Raw genomic sequence first — 20,419 nt, 5'->3', positions numbered from 1 at the left:
CCTGTCATTTGAATTCCTCTCCTGGGAGGAGAGCTGGGCCAGGAGCTGTCAAAGAAGATCTCCTGTACAGGTCTTTTGATGTTTAATTAGTCATTATGTTGCTGAACAGGAGGACAGACAGAGATTAATAGCTGAGAATCTTAGAAATTTACATTTGTAATAATCCCAGTGGAGCTGAAGACATTAAGATTCGGAGGACATGTACAGCTCAGCTTGCCTCAGTAGGACTGAGGTTATTAATATGCATAAATCACCGAGTCAGATGTTCATTGTGAAGCCCTGGTGGATTTTAAAGCCTTCATTAAGCCTTTCCTAACTTCAGCCTAGCATCAGGAAAGCTTTCAAGCAACTAGTTTGTTGATCCCTCTTTGCTTGAAAATTTATCCTTCGAGAATAAAGGGCTTTGATGAAAAAGGTTGGAAGGGTTTTGGTGGAAAAATCATTAATGGCTGTGATAATCTAATGCTATAGGGGTGTTCTGCGGTATTAAATATGCTTTATTCTTAAAAGGAAGAAAATTTGTTTATAAATGAATCTGCATTTAAAGATCCACGTGAAGTGAAAAATCCCCAGTGAAGTGAAGGACAGAATTATTTTTCTCTCTGCTCAGAACAAACAGGAGGGGAGGGGGAAGCGCCGCTGCCTTGCGGGGTACATCTCTTTGTTGTGTAAATGCGTGTTGGGCTTTTATTTGGCAGTACTTAACACATGGGCGCAGGTGCACTCGGATGAGTCATAACTCAAAGCCGGATAGGCTGAATAGCACATACTGCACAGGCAACAGTAATATAGCGGGAGCAAAATGAGGCTGATCTTTTTATTTTGTATGAAGACTGAAGTATGGATGGTGTCTTCCAGTCCTCGCGTCTCCCCCGTTCTCTCCTCCCTCTCTTCCCCTTCTCCCTCCCCCGGCTCGCGGTGATACGTACAGAAACCTGGATCCGAAATCCTATTTTAGCCGTTCTTGCAGATGGAGCTGCGATAGCGGGGATAGCCTGGGGCAGCTGTGCTCTGAACCTGCAGCCTACCTGGAAGCCAGGATTGCAGCTGCAGGCACTCTTAAAAGCTTTTGCTTGCATAAGCACTTGGGCCCCACTAGAGGCTGAATAGCTGCTTGATAAACAAAATGAACACAATGCCTCAAATCATTATTCCCGAGGCCAGGAATATTCTTTTTCTTCCTTTTTTTTCCCTTTTTTTTCTTTTCTTTTTCCCCTCCCCCAATGCCAGCCCTTCAGCAACAGCTAAAAATAGTTTGGCAATTTACATTTTAACAGTTGTGTGTTATGTAGGGTGGCTTTACAGTCTAGCAGATGATTTCTGCTAGATTAACAAAAATATATTGGAAATTTCAGAGAAGCTAAAACACATAGCAGTGCAGTTTCCTTGTAATTTATTACTATAATTCTCAAAAAGTAATAAAACTTGCATGTTTAATATTTAGTAGCATTAGCCAGGTAAAGAGATCACTTTAGCAAATGAAAAATTTATCTCATTTCTCTTACTAGGCGTTAAATTTAAGCAGCAGTATTTTTCAGAGGTTTTTATTTTTCTTCTTAATGAAGACAACCAAATGCTGATTAGATTTTATTTATATTAACACGATAGCAATCTGAGCAGTGAAGTGCAGTTACTGCGAATAATCAAAGGTAGCTGCGCTGCATTTTTCAGGCAGTTTCTCAATATTTCAGTGTTTTCAGTGCTGAATACTACGTTGAAATAAGATGATGGATTACCAAAAAAAGTGCGATGAGATATTTCATTTAGCAGATGACACAAAACTGAATTTAACTGATGGTCATAGGAAATCTAAATTGAGTTACTAATTACGTGATTGTTGTCTGTTCTTATTTTAGCCGTGCCTTTGTAAGAAGCCAGTGTATTGTGGCAGAGATGAAGTTGTTTTAGCTAGTAGGTAGTGCTGAGAAGTTTAATTAAGGCATGGAAAGCCACAGGAAAGATAGTTCGTATTTAATGTTTAAAAAATGTAAGAATCTGGATTTTAAAAAATTTTCATTTTCTTAGAGATATTTTTCTCCAATGTTTTTTTGTTGGTATGGGGCCATTATGTCAATGGATATTCTAGTAATTGAATTTCTTAGGTAATGCTTAGGTAATTGTTCAATAACAGTATTCTAAGAAATTATGATTTCTGTAAATCTACTTTGTTTCTATTTCTTTGAGATACAAGTGGTACTTAATGAAATTATTTGCTTTGAGTCTTGCCTTTCTTCATGTGTTCCAGTCGGGGCTTAAAGTAAAAACAGTTGCACAAAAGTGATAATGAATTGTTGAGTTACTTCTGAGGATGCAGCTTGGAGCCTGAACTTTGACTGTGAAAACTAAGTACACCATGCAAATGTATTTTTAAATTTTCCTATCTGAATTGGCTGAGTGGTGACTAAGTCATTGCCCCCAAAACATTTTCTGTGTTGACGTACAAATACCTACATTAAACTATTAATGAGTGATCAGAGATTTTTGTGCCCTTTATATTACAGGAAGAGATTTTTTTTAAATGTTCAGTGACAGGTTGTCCTCAGAAATTCCAAATTTTGAGAATTTTTCTTATTGTAGGAGTTACTGTAACTAAGTCGATAAATGGTAATAGCATCATGTGGCTTGAGCCAACTGCAACTAATTGGTGGGTCACTTTGAAGGAGCACAGAGCCAGTGTTTTCAAAGAACTTCTCAGTATGTAGAGAGAACATTACGGCTTGTTTGGAAAGGCACGAGGGGACAGTAATTTAATTGTGGGTGTGCTGTGAGCAGAAGTATTGGTATTATTTAGTCGTATCCTAAAATCACAGAATGGGTTAGAATGGATTGGCATGGACTTAAAGACCATCCCCTGCTGTGGACAGGGACTCCACCCACCAGATCAGCTGCCTGGAGCCCCATGCAGCCTGGCCTTGAGCACGTTCAGGCATGGGGCACCCACAGCTCCTCTGGGCAGCCTGTGCCAGGGCCTCACTGCCTCAGTAGCGAATAATTTCTTCCTTGTATCTAAGCCTGCCTTCTTCCGTTTTCTGATAGATCTTTCTAAATTTAAGCTCATGATGTTTTTCAGTAAAATCAGTATGACATAAAGCTTGATTGTAAAGGTTCCTTGTATCAGTCACACTGTATTGTATGCAGGTAGTCCGTGTGTGCTGATACACTGCAAGAATTCTTCATCAAGTATAGAGAGAGGAAACTTGGTTTGTGTGCATAGAATTACTTCCCACACACTTCAGTGTGTTTTTTTTTTTAACATGCTCGAGTGAGCTTGGGAAGTGTATTTTAAGAGGTGTGTTATGGAGATACTAATGGTGGCTGAAGATGCCAGAAGAAAATTTGCTCCCTTCCGTGCTCCTCTTACCTCTGTTCCTCCCCAGAGCTAAAAGGAGGGTTTTTGAAACAGGTGGAAGTGATTCACTTCTCTTTTATCTGAAACCCAATTTTTGAGATCTTTAATGTTAGAATTGTATTAAAAATAATATAAAAAAAATAGAGCACATAGCAAGTGGACTTTCTTCAGAGAATTATCTTCACTGCTAACAAGTTGAGCATGCGTTGAAGTAGCCTGGTGTAAAGCAGCCTCCTTTGAGTAGTTTTTACCAAGTCTTTGGTTCTTTTCTGAAAAGTGCATCTGAATAAAACCCACGGAGCATCCTGTGTGGATACACTGCTGAACTGATGCTGCTGTGTTTAACTGACTCGTTCCCACAGAATGCTGTGGTGCCAAAATGTAAGAAGTAGCATTTAGAGTTGGTTTGGAGTGTTCTGAATTGCCTTGTGCCGTCGAGTGACACATTCAGCTGTCATTCTTGTCTTCAGTATTTAACACTCACAAAGACGTCAGTAAGTCTGACCCCTGCCTCTGATGTTGTGCAGTATTTTATAAGGCATTTTTCAGTAACAAAAGTGAGCAAACGAACCCCTATGGATAAGGCATCGCAGAACGTGTGGCTTCTTCATGGTTCAGTCTTTCTTCTGCTTTATGCTTATTCTTTCGCCATCTGAGTCAAAGGATAATGTTTTTAGGAGGGGGACTTGAAATTGATCGGATCACAGATTATTGCATCCCATCCGCTCTTTGCTATGCACATAAAGTCAGAGGCAATTAGCTGTCATTAAACAAGCCCTTGCAAGGTCCTGCTGTGAGAGTTCAGATGGTTTGTGCTGATACTTACGTAACCCTCTCTTAGCAGCATTTTTTGGCTGCAATCAGATCCTGTTTCCAGGACTGTGGTAGATTATCTAAGGTTGCTTTATTGAGAAACCTCCTGTGAAAATTCTTTGTATGTATATGTAAGTGTGCAGATATTCCTCTGTTGTGTTTGGATTTACTTAGAGATTTTTTTTTACATTTTCGCAACACATCGAAATGAGCATATTAGATGTTTGTAAATTAGAGCACGTATCCACATGGAAGAATAGAACCGGTGCAGTGTTGTAAAGCTGCTTTCTGAGAAAGTAACGCCTGAATTGCAGCTCCTGTCGTTATGTGGAGGAGCTGCATGGAATCGCTGCAACTCCTGCTTGACCTGGAAGATGTTTTCATTACCATAAATTAGTGCGGTATTTTATCGCAGTAGATAAGGACTAAAGGATCTTTGAAGACCGTTCCTTCCCATCTTTGGCACCTGCTTGCTGGGGGGTGAGGATGTGTAAAGAAGGCAAGTTGCAGCGTTTGGGAGATACGTTTGTGGGATTTAATGGTGCCAAAATCCAGGGCTGCTGGTGATGGTTTGCACTCTGCCTTTCCATAGGGCCAGACAAAGGCAATGGCATCAGTAGGGTTTGATATCGCAACTCCGTTTGCAAAAAAAAAAAAAAAAAAAAAAAAGATTTTTCCAAGCAGCAAGCTGAAATAGAAAAGAAAGGGAGACGAGTGCGGGGAAATAGAGACCGGGGCCAGCTAGCGGCCCGCATTCTGACGGGCCGCCTTCTGAGCCCGCTGCGGCTCGGCGTTCCCGACCGCCCGTTCTGCGGCGGGGCGCGGTTCCAAAGCGGGCCGGCAGGGGGCGCCGTCCGTCGCGCCTCCGCCTCCAGAGCGCGGCGTGGCCGGCAGCAGGGCGGGGGCGCTGCGGGCCGGCCGCGAGCTGCGGCTGTGAGGCGCCGCTCTGAGCTGCGGGGCGGCCCGGACGCGGGTCCGTGTGCGAGCGGCTTCCCTGCGAAGCGATGAATTCGAACGGTGTTGAGGTATTACCGTCGTGTGTTCCAAACAAGCTTTTAAACCTCTTCAAATACACTGCCCGCGTTTGGTTCTGAGGAATGCGATATATAGCTCCTTTTCCTCATTCTTTCCACTTTGGTAAAATATTTGTATTAAAAAATCCTGAAGTTCGATATTGTGTGGAGAAATCCTCAGAGGAGCTTTGTAACTGTATCTTTCACTTAAAACCAAACGTTTACTTCAGGTTTTTTTTTTTTTTTTTTTTTTACCTCACCCCTGTAGGTAACTGGAATGTATTTTGCTAAAAGCAACAAAGAAACTCAAAAAAAACCCCAAACTTTTACCTTTACTATGGGCTAGTAATAGATAAGATGTACTATCAATTAAATTAGGATTTGTTACTTGTTTTCTGTCTCTTTCAAATGAGAAGTTTCTGGAGGTGAGTTTAGATGTGTGTATGTGTGTAGCCCAGCCAGCAGCAGCTTCTCAGAACTTGCCTTTCTGCTGCCATTGCCTCCTTCTTGCAGTGCAGCGTCACTCGGGCTCTCCTCTGCATCAGGTTCCAGTTTTCTTGGAACTGATAAGAACTTAATCGCTTATGAAACTTCTGCTCCATCCTCAAACATGGTTGAAACTGATAACGACTTCCAGCCTTGCACAGGGTGGGGATGAGGGGAGCTTCGTAGAGCAGCAGTGTGAGCCCCGTTCCCAAAGATAGCACGTGAACCCAGTCAGAAATGGAGAACAGGATGGGTTGTCCCATCAGTAGCAGGTTTGGGGTTATATCAAGTTACCATTTTTCAGAAAGATTGAAGCCAGCTCTCATCAAGGAAACTCATGACTTACACCTTACAGTTGGATGTAAATAATTATGAATGTTTTTGCTACTTGTTGTGTTTGTACGCACATATTCAAAATAATAAAATTGTGAGTAAAAGGCAGTAGGCTTTTAAAAGTATGATGATGCTTCAGTCTTGGTATGGAACGTGTTTGACCAGAGGGTGGCTCTTGTCCCTTGAGACACTTAGAAAGTTATCTTTTCTGTGGTAGGATGAACAATTTTCAGCAACCTAGAGGAATTATGGCTGTTTTTTGTTGTTTTTTTTTTTTTTTAATGAATTTGGATGGTGGGTTACGTGTGCTTATTGTGTATTTGCTTTGTGGCTCTGGACAAAAATGTATTGCATGCCATAGGCTGGTTTTAGGAAGAACACACAGTTCATTCACAACTGAACTTACTGTCAAAATGCTCTTTAAAAGTATTCTTACACAGGTAGTTTGGTTTATTATTAGGTCAGTATTTCAGTTTGCAATAGATTTCTTTATCTCTTCATATACTTTAAGTAACGGGCAGCTTATTGCTTTTGACACACAGTACAGGGTCGTGAGTGGAAACAATTCAGGCTACAAAGTGCATGTCAGTTCAGTGCTCCTCTGCTGACGGCATGTCTGTCTGAAATCAAGTTTAAAAAATTGGCCCTGTCTCCAGCTGACTTGTTTTGTCAGGCTGAGTCATAAGATTAACCCCTGACTTGTCACCAAGGAAAATTGGGTAAACAACTGCCTTGAGTACAGTATCACTGCTCCAGCTCTGATTCATTGCACTGCAACATGATTCTCTTAAGAAAACAAATTTCAGAGCAGCTGTCGCTTAGCTTAAACGGGGATTAAAAAAATTGTAGCCACAAAACATTAACTTACAAATGCAGAGTTATTGGTAACAATGTCGCTGCTTTGTGTTCGGCTTTTCAAATTATTCCATTTTCAGTCTATTTTTCATCTATTGTTGTGTAAGTAAACATCTGTGGGTTAAAGTTTGATATGCTTGATGGAATTATGATTTGATCCCGTTAAGTGAATCAGCATAACAAAAGTACCGTGAGAAATAATAGTGTAGTAGATGTAGAGCAAGTACAGCGATGAATTTCAAGTGTAGTGCATTAAGATTTTATTCGCGTTGATGTAGCCAAGGGTAGGACAAGTATTTCCCTTTTTGTAAAGTGAAATTATGACGTTTGATTTGTGGGGGAATAATTCCAGGATCCAATCTGTTCTTTGGATCGCTGTGGAGGTACCACTCACTGAACTAATTTGTCTGCAAGCTGACAGCATTTGAATGTGGCAGTAGTCAACTTTATTGGTTCCGCTGTTGTTCTTGTCTTACCCGTGTGCTGATGAGCAGTGCCAGTAATGTCCTTGTACAGATAAATGTTAATTGTGTTAGTAAATGTTACCAGGTAATGTTACCTGGGCATTTTTCGTCACAATTGCTCTATACAGGTACAGGATAATGTGAAGAGCGCATGTCCACACCCCAGTGCTACGCTGGAAAGTTAGCTTTCCCACTGTAGGTTTTAACATCTACACGGTTATTTTCAGTACAAGTGCATCATGTTTAGCATTGAAGAGGGGACTTCATCTCCTGCTCTGAAAATGGAGCGTGTATATATGGAGGTATGGGAGCAATTTCAGAGAGGTTGAGGACAGCCTTTACTTCAAAAAACTGAATCTAAAAGTGAAGTTTCTGTGCTTGATTTATTACAGAGAGAGAGGGAGAAGAGGAGAAAAAAAAAAAAAGGCTTTATTTTCCAACCCCTGAATGCTGAAAGCACATTTTACGTGAGTCTGAGTGATTGAAGTCCGGTGTGCTGTGAGAAGTAGCATGCACAAAGATCTAAAGATCTTTTAGCATATCTCATCTGTAGAGTCCCGAACGATAGTGAGATTTAAGGAATGGCATTGTGAGTCACAAATCAAAGCTTCTTACAGCTTCTCTGGGGGCCGGAATGAGTCCTTGCGGTCCCTGGGGGAAGAAGGAAGCTGCGAGTCGCTCTGCGGGGCTGGCGCTTAATAGTCTGAAGTAGCGCGATGTTCCTTTTTGCAGCTGCTGCTGCGCCTTTGTGCAGGGGAGCTGCGGGGCACTGGCCTGGCTGCAGGGCGAGGCGGTTGTGGGCGTAGAGTTTGGACTTGTGGGGAAAATGTGAGAGTGCTTCGGCAGATGTGAGCTGCGGGCTGTGTGTGCCGAGCACAGCCGTCTCACAACTGCCTGGAAGAGTTCACTGAAGAGGGATTTCAGTTTGAGGTGTAGTTATTTTTTGTCAGGATGTGCGTTCTGTGTGTTCACAGGCGCTGCAGTGGTTACGTCTCGAGATAAGGGGTGCACGGCAGACCTGAGGCTTTTGTCTATCATAGTATTCCTTGCAGTCCGTCTGTCCCCACGCAGGTCTCCGTATCTCAGAGCTGCGACACGCGGTGCTGGGCTGACCGAGGCGGGCTGTGCAGCCGTGGTCCCTCCTGCAGCGCTGTGCTGAGCTCTGCCTGTTTTCCCTGTCCCGAAGTGTTTTCCCGCTTTTGTCGGGAGGTGAGGAGGCGATGCTGCGCCTTCGCCCGCTTCTGCCCGGCCCCAGTCTGTTAATTGGTGCCGCTGCTGGGTGAGGAAAGCAAAACCAGAGCGAACTGGCACGGATCCTGCGTGAACACTGAGGGACTTGGGGGCTGGAAGCTGCAGCCCGTCTGAAGCATTGTGTAACTCACAGTTCTGTGACACGTGCCAAAGTTTTTGTTGGATTTTCTTTTCCCTTCTTTTTCTTACGTGGACATGGAAATTTTATTTTTCCATACAGGAACGTGTTACGCAATATAAAGGGAGCGCGAGGTCCCGTTTTCAGCCCGCCGTCGCGCAGTGCAAGGTAAAGCGCGGATGAGCGCGCCAAGCAGACGCGGGCGCAGCCCGCCGGGCCGGACCTCGTGCTCCCCTTTGTGCTCGGCTCTTTGTTTCAGGCCGCCGGGGCCCGGCGCCGCGTGCCGAACTTGGAGGCAACTTGTGGCGGCCGCCGCAGCTGCGCCGCTTCGCTCGGAGCGGAAAGCGGCACCCGCGCTCGCCCGGGCCGCGTCCGCGCGTCCGTCCCGCTGCGTGCCCGCGGCTGACGTGGCCGCGCGCCCCGGGCTCTCCGCGCGCCCTCCCCCCTCCTCCTCCACCCCCCCCCCCCGCCTCCCGGCCGCCTTCCTTCGGGCCGGCCCGCCGAGCCCCGCGCCGGCCGCCCCCGCCCCGCGATGGTTCCGCCCCGCTTTGCGTAGCGCCCTCTGAGCGGCGCGGGGCGCGCGGCGGCGCGGAGACGCGCGCGGGCGGCGCGGCGGGCGGATGTGGCGGCGGGAGGCGGCGCAGTGGGGCTGCAGCCCGGCGCCTCGCCATGTACTGCGCCTACCCCGTGCCGGGCGTGGGCAGCAGCTCCCTCATGTACTACTATAACGGCAAGACGGTAAGGGGCCGCCTTTGTTCCCCGCGGCGGGGCGGCGCGAGTCTTCGGCGAGCCTCGCGCCGCCCGGGGGCAACCTGTTGGCGGGCGGGGGGCCGCGGTCTCCGAAAGGGGCTGCGTGCGCCGCGCGGGACGGCTCGGAAGTCCGCGGTGAGGAGCGCGGCGGGGCCGGGCCCGAGCGAAGCGAAGTTGCGGCGGTGCGGCCGGGCCGGGGTTCCGCTCGGAGCCGCGCGGAGCGGGCGGCGCCCGCGGGACGGGCGGGGAGCGGTCACGAGCGCGGGAGCGCGGCTGGCGCTTCTCGCGTGTGCGAGTCGAGGCGCGCTGCGTGCTCCGGCCCGGGCGCTGCGCGGCTGCGGTCGGAGGGAGCCCCGAGTCGATATCGATCGCTATCGAGAAAGCGGCGTCTCTCCTCCGCCCGGCTCGCTGCGCCCTGCCCTCGCCCGCCAACTTTTTCCGCGGCGCTGGGAGGCGGCGGCTGCCCGGGCTCAGCGGGAGCAGCGCTGCCGTCCCGCTGCCAGCTGCCCGCCCGCCGCACCGCCGCGCTTCTCTTTCATGTCTGCGCCTCGGCCGCGGCGATCCGTTTGAAGTTTTATGTGGAGATATATACGAGGCTTAAGTAAAATGAACTGTGCGGTACCCCTGGAGCAAAGGGAATATAACTCGCATGGAGTTTCGATTTTGTTCTTTGGAGAGTGCAGATCGCTCTATTACAGCGTTTCTCTTTGTTCTTGTAGCAGGAAGAAAGGCTTTGATCTTATTAAGTATTTCCAGGCGTAGGGTGGGTGGAAGCACCGGTACTGTAGGGAGGGGAGCGTGGCTGGAAAATTGATAGCATGTGCCTGGTGCGGGTCAGGGGTGACCTTTATGAGCTGGAGGAGTTAGTAAATAGATGACAAATCATATGATGGTCCTATATCATGTTGGCCACAGTAGTTTTAATTTATTTTTTTAGTGCCTTCTCTCCCAGGAATTCTGCAAGTTGGAATAAATTATTAATTTAAATACACAGGCGGAGGACGTGAAGTTGGGGTGTGATTTCTGTGCTGGGCTCTTTAAGCACACGTCTTACTGCGTCTGACAAATGTGGAGATCGAACTTTCTCTCATGAGAAAACAACACGTATCCCAGTTTTTACATCTTCCTGTTCTTTGCTGCACTGATCAGTTAGTTAGGGCTGATAAACCTTGTGTGAGGTTGAGGTTCTATGGATTACGGGATTTGGGGTCCCAGTGTTCCTCCGTACTTCTGATGTCCGTAAGGTCTGATTTACTCACAGGCAGCACACAGAAGAAGTGCTGAATTTCAGACTCTTGCTGAACGTTTTGTTCTTTCAGAACTTCTCAATTTCAAAGAAGGCAGCCTGACATTGAGCTAGAAAATAATTACCTCAGCGCCACAATAGGTGCCTGTGTGTGCTACACCTAAATTGCCATTTTCTTAACTCTCATTTTTTAAAAACTTCTTTATTTTACGCTATTATAAGAGGTTCAGGTTTTGTAACTTCTGTGTGTTCGAGGAGGGAAACATGAAAATAAAATGTGGTGTTAGCATAGAAATCCCTTGCATAGGAGTGAAGTTTTACCGTTAACTGCGGTAGGTTTAATTAAAAGCACATTTCAAGAATCCCCATCAGATTAAGTATTAAAAAAATCTTGATCCCACTCATAAAGGACAATAAAGCGCTTGAACTAGAGCATTCAGCCCTGGTTGTCGGGTTTCTTCTTCCCCCACCTCCCCCCCATCCTTCACCTGTTGATAAACGGGCACTATTCTTATTTGTTACCAAGGTGACACCATTTTGTTGTGTTTTTTTTTTTTTTTTTAACAGATTGTGAAAATTATGACTACAAATTGCCTTTATTTCTACTTTCGTTTTGTTTTTCTCTTTCTCTTTGATTTCTACCACAGCTGTGCTGTGGACTAGGAAAGCAAAAATAATAATAATAATAATAATAAATATATATATATATACACACACAGATATATAAAAAAGAAATCCAACCCCAATTAAAAAAAACAAACAAACTGTAAAACTGTGTAAGGGGAAACAATAGCACAAATTTAGATGCTACTTTATTTGAAGCTTAGAGGTTTTTTTTAACTGGTGAATAAGGAAACTTCTTCATTCACCGATGTTTTTGTTTAAATTTTATGAAATGGTTTCGAAATAGTAAGAATGTGAATTTTATACCTTATGTGTGCATTAAGAATAAAATAAAAACTGAAGTGAGTTTTCCCATTGTTTCACTTCATCTTCAAGCCAAGAAATATTTTTTTCTAACTGTAATTTTACAGCAATCTGGTGATCCTGCTGCATAAATGCTTGAAAATAAATTGCAACAATGTCAGTTATGGCCAAAATAAATCACTTTAAGATACAGTATTAACTATGGCTACTATTTCACATAGGAGTACATTCGTGAATGATACATGTTGTGTTTTGCACATCATATAGTTGATATGTTACACCTTTTTGTGTTTTATCATTGCATAAACAGTCATTTCTGCTCAGCATAAGCTGAGATTCCAGCGAGCCCTTTACTAAGATGGACTTACTGCATCTTTCATAATAAATTTCCACAGTACCTATTAAAAGCAGAGAAAAACAACAAGGTATCACTTTGGAAAATAGGTGGTGCTTAGTGATTTTGTTTCGTGTAAATGAGCTTGTGTTGAGATGTTCAGAGAACATGTGGTTTTCCTGAGAATTTTAAGAGTAAAAAGCTGTGTGTAAACATGTCCATGTGTATACATACATAGCCAGGCATGTGTATATGTGACTCAGTACACCCAGGTGCGAGTGCATGTGTGTGTGCGTGTTGGATACTTTCAGTGGAGAGGATGCCTGTCCTGCAGCCATTGCTCTCAGAGTTACAGCACAGCTAAAAATATTTAATAATAGTGTGTGATGCTTAGGTGACCCGACAGCATGCCTTTTTGTAGCTGTTATGCAGTAAATAATGTACCATGTCTTTTAACATCAGTGCCAAATGTTTTCAGTTTGTAAATTTTTGAGCAGCCAGGTGCTAGGAAGAGCGGCGTGGTTCTGCTTTTGTTAGCATTGGGCCAGTTAGCTACAGGGAGAAAAGTACAATTAAATGTGTTCTGTACCATATGCTGCTCGCAGCAACTTAGACAAGGTCAAAGCTAACATTTGTAAGTCAGGATAAATAGAAGATCGTCTGGAAAATCTCTGGGGTGCGCTGCTGTGGACATTGAATAAAGAGAGGTAGGAAGTACTGGTCAGCTGGATTTCTTCTGTTTCTCACCATTCTTCTCTTCTCCCCTCCCCAGACCACCAAAATGTATCGCAGGTTCCAGCTCATCAGCCCTATAGAGTTTTCTCTGCTCCACTCCATGGGGTTAAACTGCCGACGTAGTGAGCAGCGATCCCCTGCCAGAAGGGTGTCTTGTCTGCAGCACGCTTTATTGATGCCTTAAAACGAAGGTTATGTCCATTTCCTTGGGCAAATGAAAGCAGCTGGGGATGGGATCAGGTGCTGTATGGGACAGATCTATATTTCTCAAAATGTGAGCACCAAAGAGAAATGCACACCCACTTGCTCGGAGGAATTGCTTTCATAATCACGTGCACATATTGCAGTCTGTTTGTAGAAATGCAGCCGTCTATTGGAAGCACAGAAATGGAGAGCACTAGCGAGTTCAGGGGAAAGAAGATCACCAGATGCATAAGATAGCGTTTTATCTCTGCTGCTCTATCTGTCTTTGTGGTCACTGGTGTGATGGGGATTCCTCGCACAGCTGTGATTGCTTCTTCCGACAGCTAGAGAGAGAACACATTAAGAAATGAGCCGATTCAATTCAACTTCATAGAATTTTTTCATTTGAAAATCTGATTTTAACTAGGGGATTTTGAATACTTAGATGTCTGCTTTCTTTAGTAATAATGTAGTTTGGAAAGCGTGGGGAGAAATATTTGTTTTTCAAATAAAATGGACAAAGAGTCTTCAAATATTACATATACATATTTAATTATAGTGTTGTTTTTCCTCCCTTCTCGAAAGCCAGAAGAACAAACTGAATTTGGGATTTTTTGATGAGTTGACTTATCACTTTTTAATACGACTTGAAAATTGTTGCTGTTGGGGGGAGAAGCTAGGAGGTGTTTGTGTGATGGCAGTGGGGTTCTGTGTTTCAAAAATACCCAAATGGGCACATATAGAACACCTAAGCTGCATAAACGTTTACTTAAGATGGAATTCAGTTTAGCTGCTTCAAGGAGTTTAAATTTTATACCATCCTTAAAAATTGTTTGGCTTTGCCGGCAAGGCAGATGCTCTGCTCTCTGAGGATTGTTTTATTTTCATTCTGTGCAGTGAGAAGAGCTTTGGAAACATTCAAACCCTTACATCTGGTACTAGAAACAAAAAGTAGGGTTTAGGATGTGGTATATGTATCTGTTTGTATATTAGAGCCCCTCTTCATTTTATCATCTCGCTTAAATATCAACTAAACAAAAGAGTACCTCCGTTTTTGGCAATTTCTGCCTTGCTGTAAAGCAGAGAGGTATTTACTCTTCTACGTTCCTGAAGTTTTAGTACAAGATTTTGTCAGAAACATCATAAACATGAAAACAAGTCTCCTTTTTCCCAGAGCTGCCTTTCAGCAGAATTAGCTTTTGCCACAAAACCTGCAGATAGACGCTGTAAAATTTTGCCACATGTACAAATCATTCATCGGTGCACACTTGGTTAGTGCATGACTGATGCTGATGGAATGTAGCTGGGCTAGTTAGCAGAGCTTACAAGCTGTAGGGAAGGTTATCCGTTTCTGCTGCATTCAGAAAATTGCCTGTCTCCAGCAGCTCGTTAAATAATTGTCCTGGACTTCCAAAAATTGTTAATAACTGGAATTAAATGAGTAACGTAATTTGTAATTTCATGAATAGTATACATGATGGGAAACTCGGTCTGGAGATGGCATGAGCTCATCAGGAGTAAGCTCTGATTGCTTCGTTGCTGTTTTGTAATTTGCTTTTAACATTAATATTTAACATTGATAAATATTTAAGAAATTGAAACAGATTAGGGGAGAAGTGGCTGAGAGGAAGTAGCCAAGGGGAAGACTCTAAGTGTTATATTAATTAAATGCATTCATAGAATGAGACTTGGAAGTTTTACTTAGAGTTGAGTTTGGAAAACCCAAATCTCCAAACATTCACGTTATTGGCACTTCTCTGTAGAAGCACATCTCATAATCCTTTGATTGATGGATTAGGTTCGGGCTGAACTCTACGGTAGTGTTTGTTCAGTATGTTAATAACAATGGCGGATTTGAGAAGGGGATGATGTGTGTGTTTGGCTCAGACCCGAGGCGTACAGATAATGTCTTCCCAGCTCTGCACTCCGGAGGTCAGCTCCCCGCCCCCAAACCATCTTCGTCATCATCCTGCTGTTTGCTTTGGAGAAATGTGGAGCAGTTGGGGTGCGGAGGAGACAGAAGTGGGTGTTTGCTTTGATGTTCCTTGCAGCTCGTTTGTCCCACTTCCCTCCGCTGAGGCCATCCAGCTCTCAGAAGCAGAGCACCGTTAGGATTAATGTGTGTTCTAGCACAGCTCCAAAGAAGTCCTCCCCTCGATCAGTCAGTCGAAAAACTCCTTCTGGCATGTTTATTGGAAGGGAATTTCCCATTCATAGTGGAGCGCTGTGCTGTTCGGCTGAGGCGCATCCTGTGCCTCCGGGTGAGGTGCTCTGAAGGGTCTGGAGGTGGCCGGCAGGGTGACCTCTTGACCGCGTTCCTCCTTTTAGTGGGAACGGCAACCGGGAAAAACTGGTCCGATGCTTCCTGGATTGGCACTGTTCTCAGTTCAATAGCTGAAGGAGACGGTGTGGAGCAGCCACGTCGTGTTTCTAAGTGCCTTGCTCAGCTGTCGCAGGAGAGGACGCTGCGGAGCTGGGGCACGGGCTGCCTCGCTGCCTCCAAGCTTTGCTGGGCAGGCTCTCAGTGCGGGGCCGGGAGGGCGGCGAGCTGGCCGAGCTGATCCACCACTTCCCGTTGTGGTTTTCATCATCGACTTCTTGATTGAAAACCTTTGTTGTTTCGCATCTGATGGACTTCAGGTTAATCTTAGCAAATCCTCCCCTTTTCTTTTAAATATTTTTGGAGTAACACAACATAAAAATTATGATTAGGTCATTAACCAGAAAAAAACCTGGCGCTCATCTGCAGGTGATCAGATGACATCAGAGGCCTGGTTTTAATTTGTGGGTAGTTCTGATTGTAACTAAAAGAGACTTGCTCCCTTTGTGGAATTGGCTGGCCGTTTCCCCACATCTGGAGTTAATGAAGTCTTTGAGACCACATCAGTTGTGTTTTGCCGCAAGAGCTCTTTGATCTGAAAAATCTAGACTGGCACAAGTGCAGCTTCATAACATCACAGCTATGTTTTTGCAAGCTAGAGTTAAGATACCAAAACAAGCAGAAACTACAGCAAGTTACGTGTCTGTGCGAGGGCTTTCATGTAGCTGTGCGAGGGGGCCTCTCTTACATTGATGTAATTCGTGACATTTTTAGTATGTAAATGGCTTCTACTTACGTATCTGCAAGTGATACATTTGTAGGAGGCTTTCAGTTCACTTTGCCTTTCGAGATAATCGTTTTTTAGAAATCATCAAACTGCGCGAAATGGCAAAATTATAATCCGAAGCTTGTATTTACCAATCTAATTGGTAACATTACAGTTTAAAAGTGTCGTTCGTCATCGTAGATTATTGCACATTAATCAGTGTACATCTTCGTGTCAGTGCTGAATGTCATAAAGCTTTGTTTCCCCTGCTGTCCTGTGACAGTGATAGATTGTCCATCAGCTCTAGCATATGCTGCGTTATTCTGCGCGGCGGAACTTGTAAATTAAGCCCAGTTTTGCCTAATATGTTTGTAGTCTTAGGACTGGGAGTATTTACAATTTGACAGAGTGACGTTTCTGTTAAAATATGTCAGAGGCATGGAATATACGTGCATTCATCATATATAGTAAATACATATGTACTGTTACTGTTGCTTATAACATATTGTCATTCTGTCACTCAGCTTTGATGAGCATCCCTATTTTACACTTATTCGAGACCTAAAATTTGCAAGTAAAATACTGAACAAAAGCGCCTCGGAAAGGCTTTCTTTCCTAAAATAGCCTTTTTTCCCCCCTTTATTTTGTTGCAAAACTACAGAAACAAACGCAGCTAAAAGCCGTAAGTTTTGCACTTGACTCCTTTTTGTCGGCGCTCCCGTTCCCTAGCCGTTTCATTACGCGCTTTTGTCGGCGGCTGAGCCCTGGCTTCATGCTGGTGCCCGGTGCTGATGCCGTCATCCTGCAGCTTGATGGATTTTACCGAGGTTGTGTTGATGTAAGCCGGGTCGGAGCGGTAAGGCTCTGTCTGCGGGCACATGCCCGGCCATTTGGCTGACAGCAGCAGGCCGGGGAGCTGGGAGGAGGGGTATTGGGATGCAAATGACGGTAGGGACTTACCCAGTTCGCTTTCTAAATACCCGTGTCAGAACATTCAACCTTCCGGAGAACAATAGTTCTCTTTTAGCAGGCTTAGCTTTTTGTTGGCTGCCTTGTTTTTCCTATCCCTTCTCTTGATTGGTAAACAACGCGCCATGAACGGGGTGGAGGGAGATGTGAAAGTTGTAGGTACGCCCTGGGGCCTCTGTTTGCATAGAAATGGATAAAAATATCCACTTCTGAATTTTAGGGCAGAGTGCACCATCTGAAGTTGCATTATATAGGTTTTGAGGCTTTAAAATAAGTCTTCACGTGTTTCTTCTATCTGAAGCATTATGAACATACAAGTGAGGTGAACGATTTCAAAATAAAAATACCCCCTTTTTTTTTTTTTTTGACTTTGTAGCAAAAATGGGCTTTGTTTTCAGTGTTGCACTTCGATATTCTTCACCACTGTATTTGTTAATGCTTTTTAGTATAAATTAGTCATGTTGCAGTATTCTCTGTTGATCAAAGACTTAATGAAGAAATTGCACGGTTACGTCATGAGCAGAGTCCTTAAAGACTCAGTATGGCTTTCTTGATTGGAATTACTTATGACCTAATATGCTCTGTGTGTTTGTGTACGTTACGTGTATGTGTGTGTGTATATATATATTTACATGTATATATATACACACGTGTATAATATGTATATGTATACATACTTACATATATATTTATTTATTTTTATTATTATTATTTTTCCAGAGATGCTGTAGTGAAATCCTTCTAATTATTATGTTTATTTGGCTTCTTACAATTTTTACCTTAAGGAAATAGGTTTTTTGCAAATTGAGAGTGGTCGTTCCGGGGTGCTGTTACACTGAAAGAAGCCCATTGCTGGCTTTCTTTAATTCCAGGCCAGCATGGGGAAAAAAACACAACTTGTTGACGTTGCAGTTAGAAGATTATTCCACAAGACTTGTGTTACGTTTATTTTTGATAACTTCACAAAGGCGTGCAAGTTTCTGAATGGATGATAAAACGGTTGCATTGAAGTGCTTCCATTTGTCACTGGATGTTCTTTTTCATTCTGATTGTTGGGATGCCAGCTAGTTAAGTATTCAAACAGGCATACAATTGTTTTAAAATAAAATTTGTTTGGGGCCCAGTTGTTTTATCGTGTTGCTTTTTTTTTTTTTTTTTTTTTTTTTAAGTCTTGAGCAACAAGTCTGTACGAGTTGTGCACTTCGAAAGCAAAATCAGCATTCAAGCTTTTATCAGGCCACCTGGCTAAGTTGGCACACCAGAAAGTGTGTTGTTGGGATCATTCTACTGTAGTTCCACTGTACTGTGGCAACTTGCTAAAAAGCAAATAAAACAAGGGCAACAAATGCTGCAGCTTGCTACACTGTTCTTTTTTTATTTGGTTTTCTGTGTCTGTATGCTGTTCAGGCTTTCTTAATGCATGACGCCCAAACATTACTAATGTGCTTTTATTACTGTCCAATCTTTAGGTGTATGCACCATCTCCGAGTTCTGATGAATTCAACAGAGAATCTCCAAGTTACCCGTCTCCTAAGCCACCAAGCAGTATGTTTGCTAGCACTTTCTTTATGCAAGGTTAGTAAAAAATACTTTTATATCTGGGTAGATACAGCTTGCTCTCTAGGCAGGAATTTGAAGTCAGCCACTGTTATGTAGAACCAGCGGGCAAGCTTCAAGTGACATATTGTTCTAGATCTTATGGTTGTGCTGTATATACTTTTAAAACAGTTAGATGAAGGGAGCTGTCTGTTGATTTAAAGTTTTTCTCCTGACATTAATTGCTGACTGAAATTTAAGGGGATTATACACCAGGCCAGATGGACAGAATCCCTCATCCTTTGATTTGTGGGGGCTTCAGAGCAGCACACTGGAGTGATAGAGAAAAATGAGGTGAGGGCTTCTTGACTGTTCTGGAATTTGACTGTGCAATGTCAACTAACAGTCCAGATTCTTAAATGCTTGTATATCCAGCATGCCAAAAATAAGGAGTTTTGAATTGAACAAAATGAGAGCAGAATTCATTTCCATGGCCTCACGTCATACAAGTAGCTCATGCTGCACTCTGAGGTTTTGGAGCATATTGAAGGCATAGCCTCTAAGTATGGCAGTTTACAGAGCACTTCAGTACTGCAGAAGGAAAGCTGCACTGACATGCTTGGGTTTAAGGCTTACGTAACGTAATAATTTCAGTTGCTTAAATTTACTATTATTAAATATTTTCATATTTTTATGGTACTAAGGTATTTTAGACTATAAATTGCTTGTTGTAGATTAATAGACTTTTTTTTTTTTTTTTTTACTATATGTTTATGATGAGCACTCCTTAGCCAAACTTCTTTCCCTTCAACTCCCTTTTTTATTATTTCTATAGTCTGGAATTTTTATCAACACTCTTGATATAAATCTGGCCTTGGTGAAGGTCTATGTAATTAGCAGAAGTACTTGGTATTTTCTCAGCTGTGGTAGGATTGCATTTCAGCTCTAAAGCCTCTTTTTTTTTTTTTTTTTTTTTTTTTTTTTTTAATAAATATAGCAGCAGCTTGGTGAAAGGAACATAGGAGACACAGTATAAACTAGGCACCATTTCCTTGCTGTTGAGTAGCTGAACCATATATTCTTTTTAAATAAATCTGTAAAAGAAAGCAGAATTCAGTACTCTTCTTCATGAAATGTCTTCTTTTTTTTTTTTCTTTATTATTAAATATACATTACATTAAAGATGGGACCCATAACTCTTCTGACCTCTGGAGTTCATCCAATGGCATGAGCCAGCCTGGCTACGGTGGAATGCTGGGAGGCTCCTCTTCCCACATGTCCCAGTCCGGCAGTTACGGCAGCCTGCACACACACGACCGTTTGGTAGGTTACAGCATGGACTGACATGGTTGTGCTTGTCTGTGGGGAATCTCTTCTACAGGAATTTGTGTCGTGTTCACTGCTCACGTATGGCAGTTAACGAAAACACTTGTCAGAAATCACAAACTTACTGTGTCGATTTACTTTTTTTAATTTTCTATATAAAGGTCTATGTATATTGATCTATTCAGAGAATGGATAAGTTGCTTTCTTTACTAAAGAGCTGATGTTGTATATTCAGTATCTTAAAATATTGACGTTTATTTAAGGACTATTTAATGTCTTATGTCTGTTTTCCTTATTTTTAGAGCTATCCCCCGCATTCAGTCTCACCTACGGATATAAATGCCAGTCTTCCTCCAATGTCTAGCTTCCATCGTGGCAGTACCAGCAGTTCACCTTACGTAGCTGCCTCACACACTCCACCTGTCAATGGATCAGACAATATTCTGGGTAAAAAGTTTTGTGGGTTTTTTTTTTTTTTTCTTCCATTTTTTCTTTATTTACAAGAAAATGGAATTTAGGCTGCACCATATACCAAATTTTTAAGATTTAATTGATAGTGTGCTTGTAGATCAGGGATATCAAACCACTGTGACATTTCTGCTCTCAGTATGGCTGAGGTGAGCCACATTGTTTTTCAACCAACTT

At 43.2% G+C, this 20,419-nt stretch overlaps 1 protein-coding gene across 11 annotated transcripts in view; it reads left to right on the top strand.

Annotated features, from left to right (window-relative positions):
• The window catches only part of TCF12 (transcription factor 12), a 152,948-nt gene that overhangs the window by 103,905 nt on the left and 28,624 nt on the right, over positions 1–20,419 (top strand). For 7 of the 11 annotated variants that reach the window (XM_090148810.1, XM_090148809.1, XM_090148808.1 and 4 more), the window contains exons 10-12: positions 18,382–18,487; positions 19,632–19,771; positions 20,077–20,221. In XM_090148810.1, coding sequence (XP_090004936.1) covers positions 18,382–18,487; positions 19,632–19,771; positions 20,077–20,221 — 391 coding nt within the window. Of the gene's footprint in view, positions 1–9,263; positions 9,421–9,548; positions 9,568–18,381; positions 18,488–19,631; positions 19,772–20,076; positions 20,222–20,419 lie in introns of those variants that run through there. The other 4 variants (XM_031616508.2, XM_031616506.2, XM_031616507.2 and 1 more) reach the window with 3 other exon arrangements.

This window comes from Phasianus colchicus, chromosome 12 (assembly GCF_987193195.1).
Source record: "Phasianus colchicus chromosome 12, bPhaCol1.hap1.1, whole genome shotgun sequence".
NCBI classification, from domain to species: Eukaryota; Metazoa; Chordata; class Aves; order Galliformes; family Phasianidae; genus Phasianus; species Phasianus colchicus.
The sequence above is the reverse complement of the archived record's forward strand: the minus strand, read 5'-3'. Positions and strand labels throughout refer to the sequence as shown.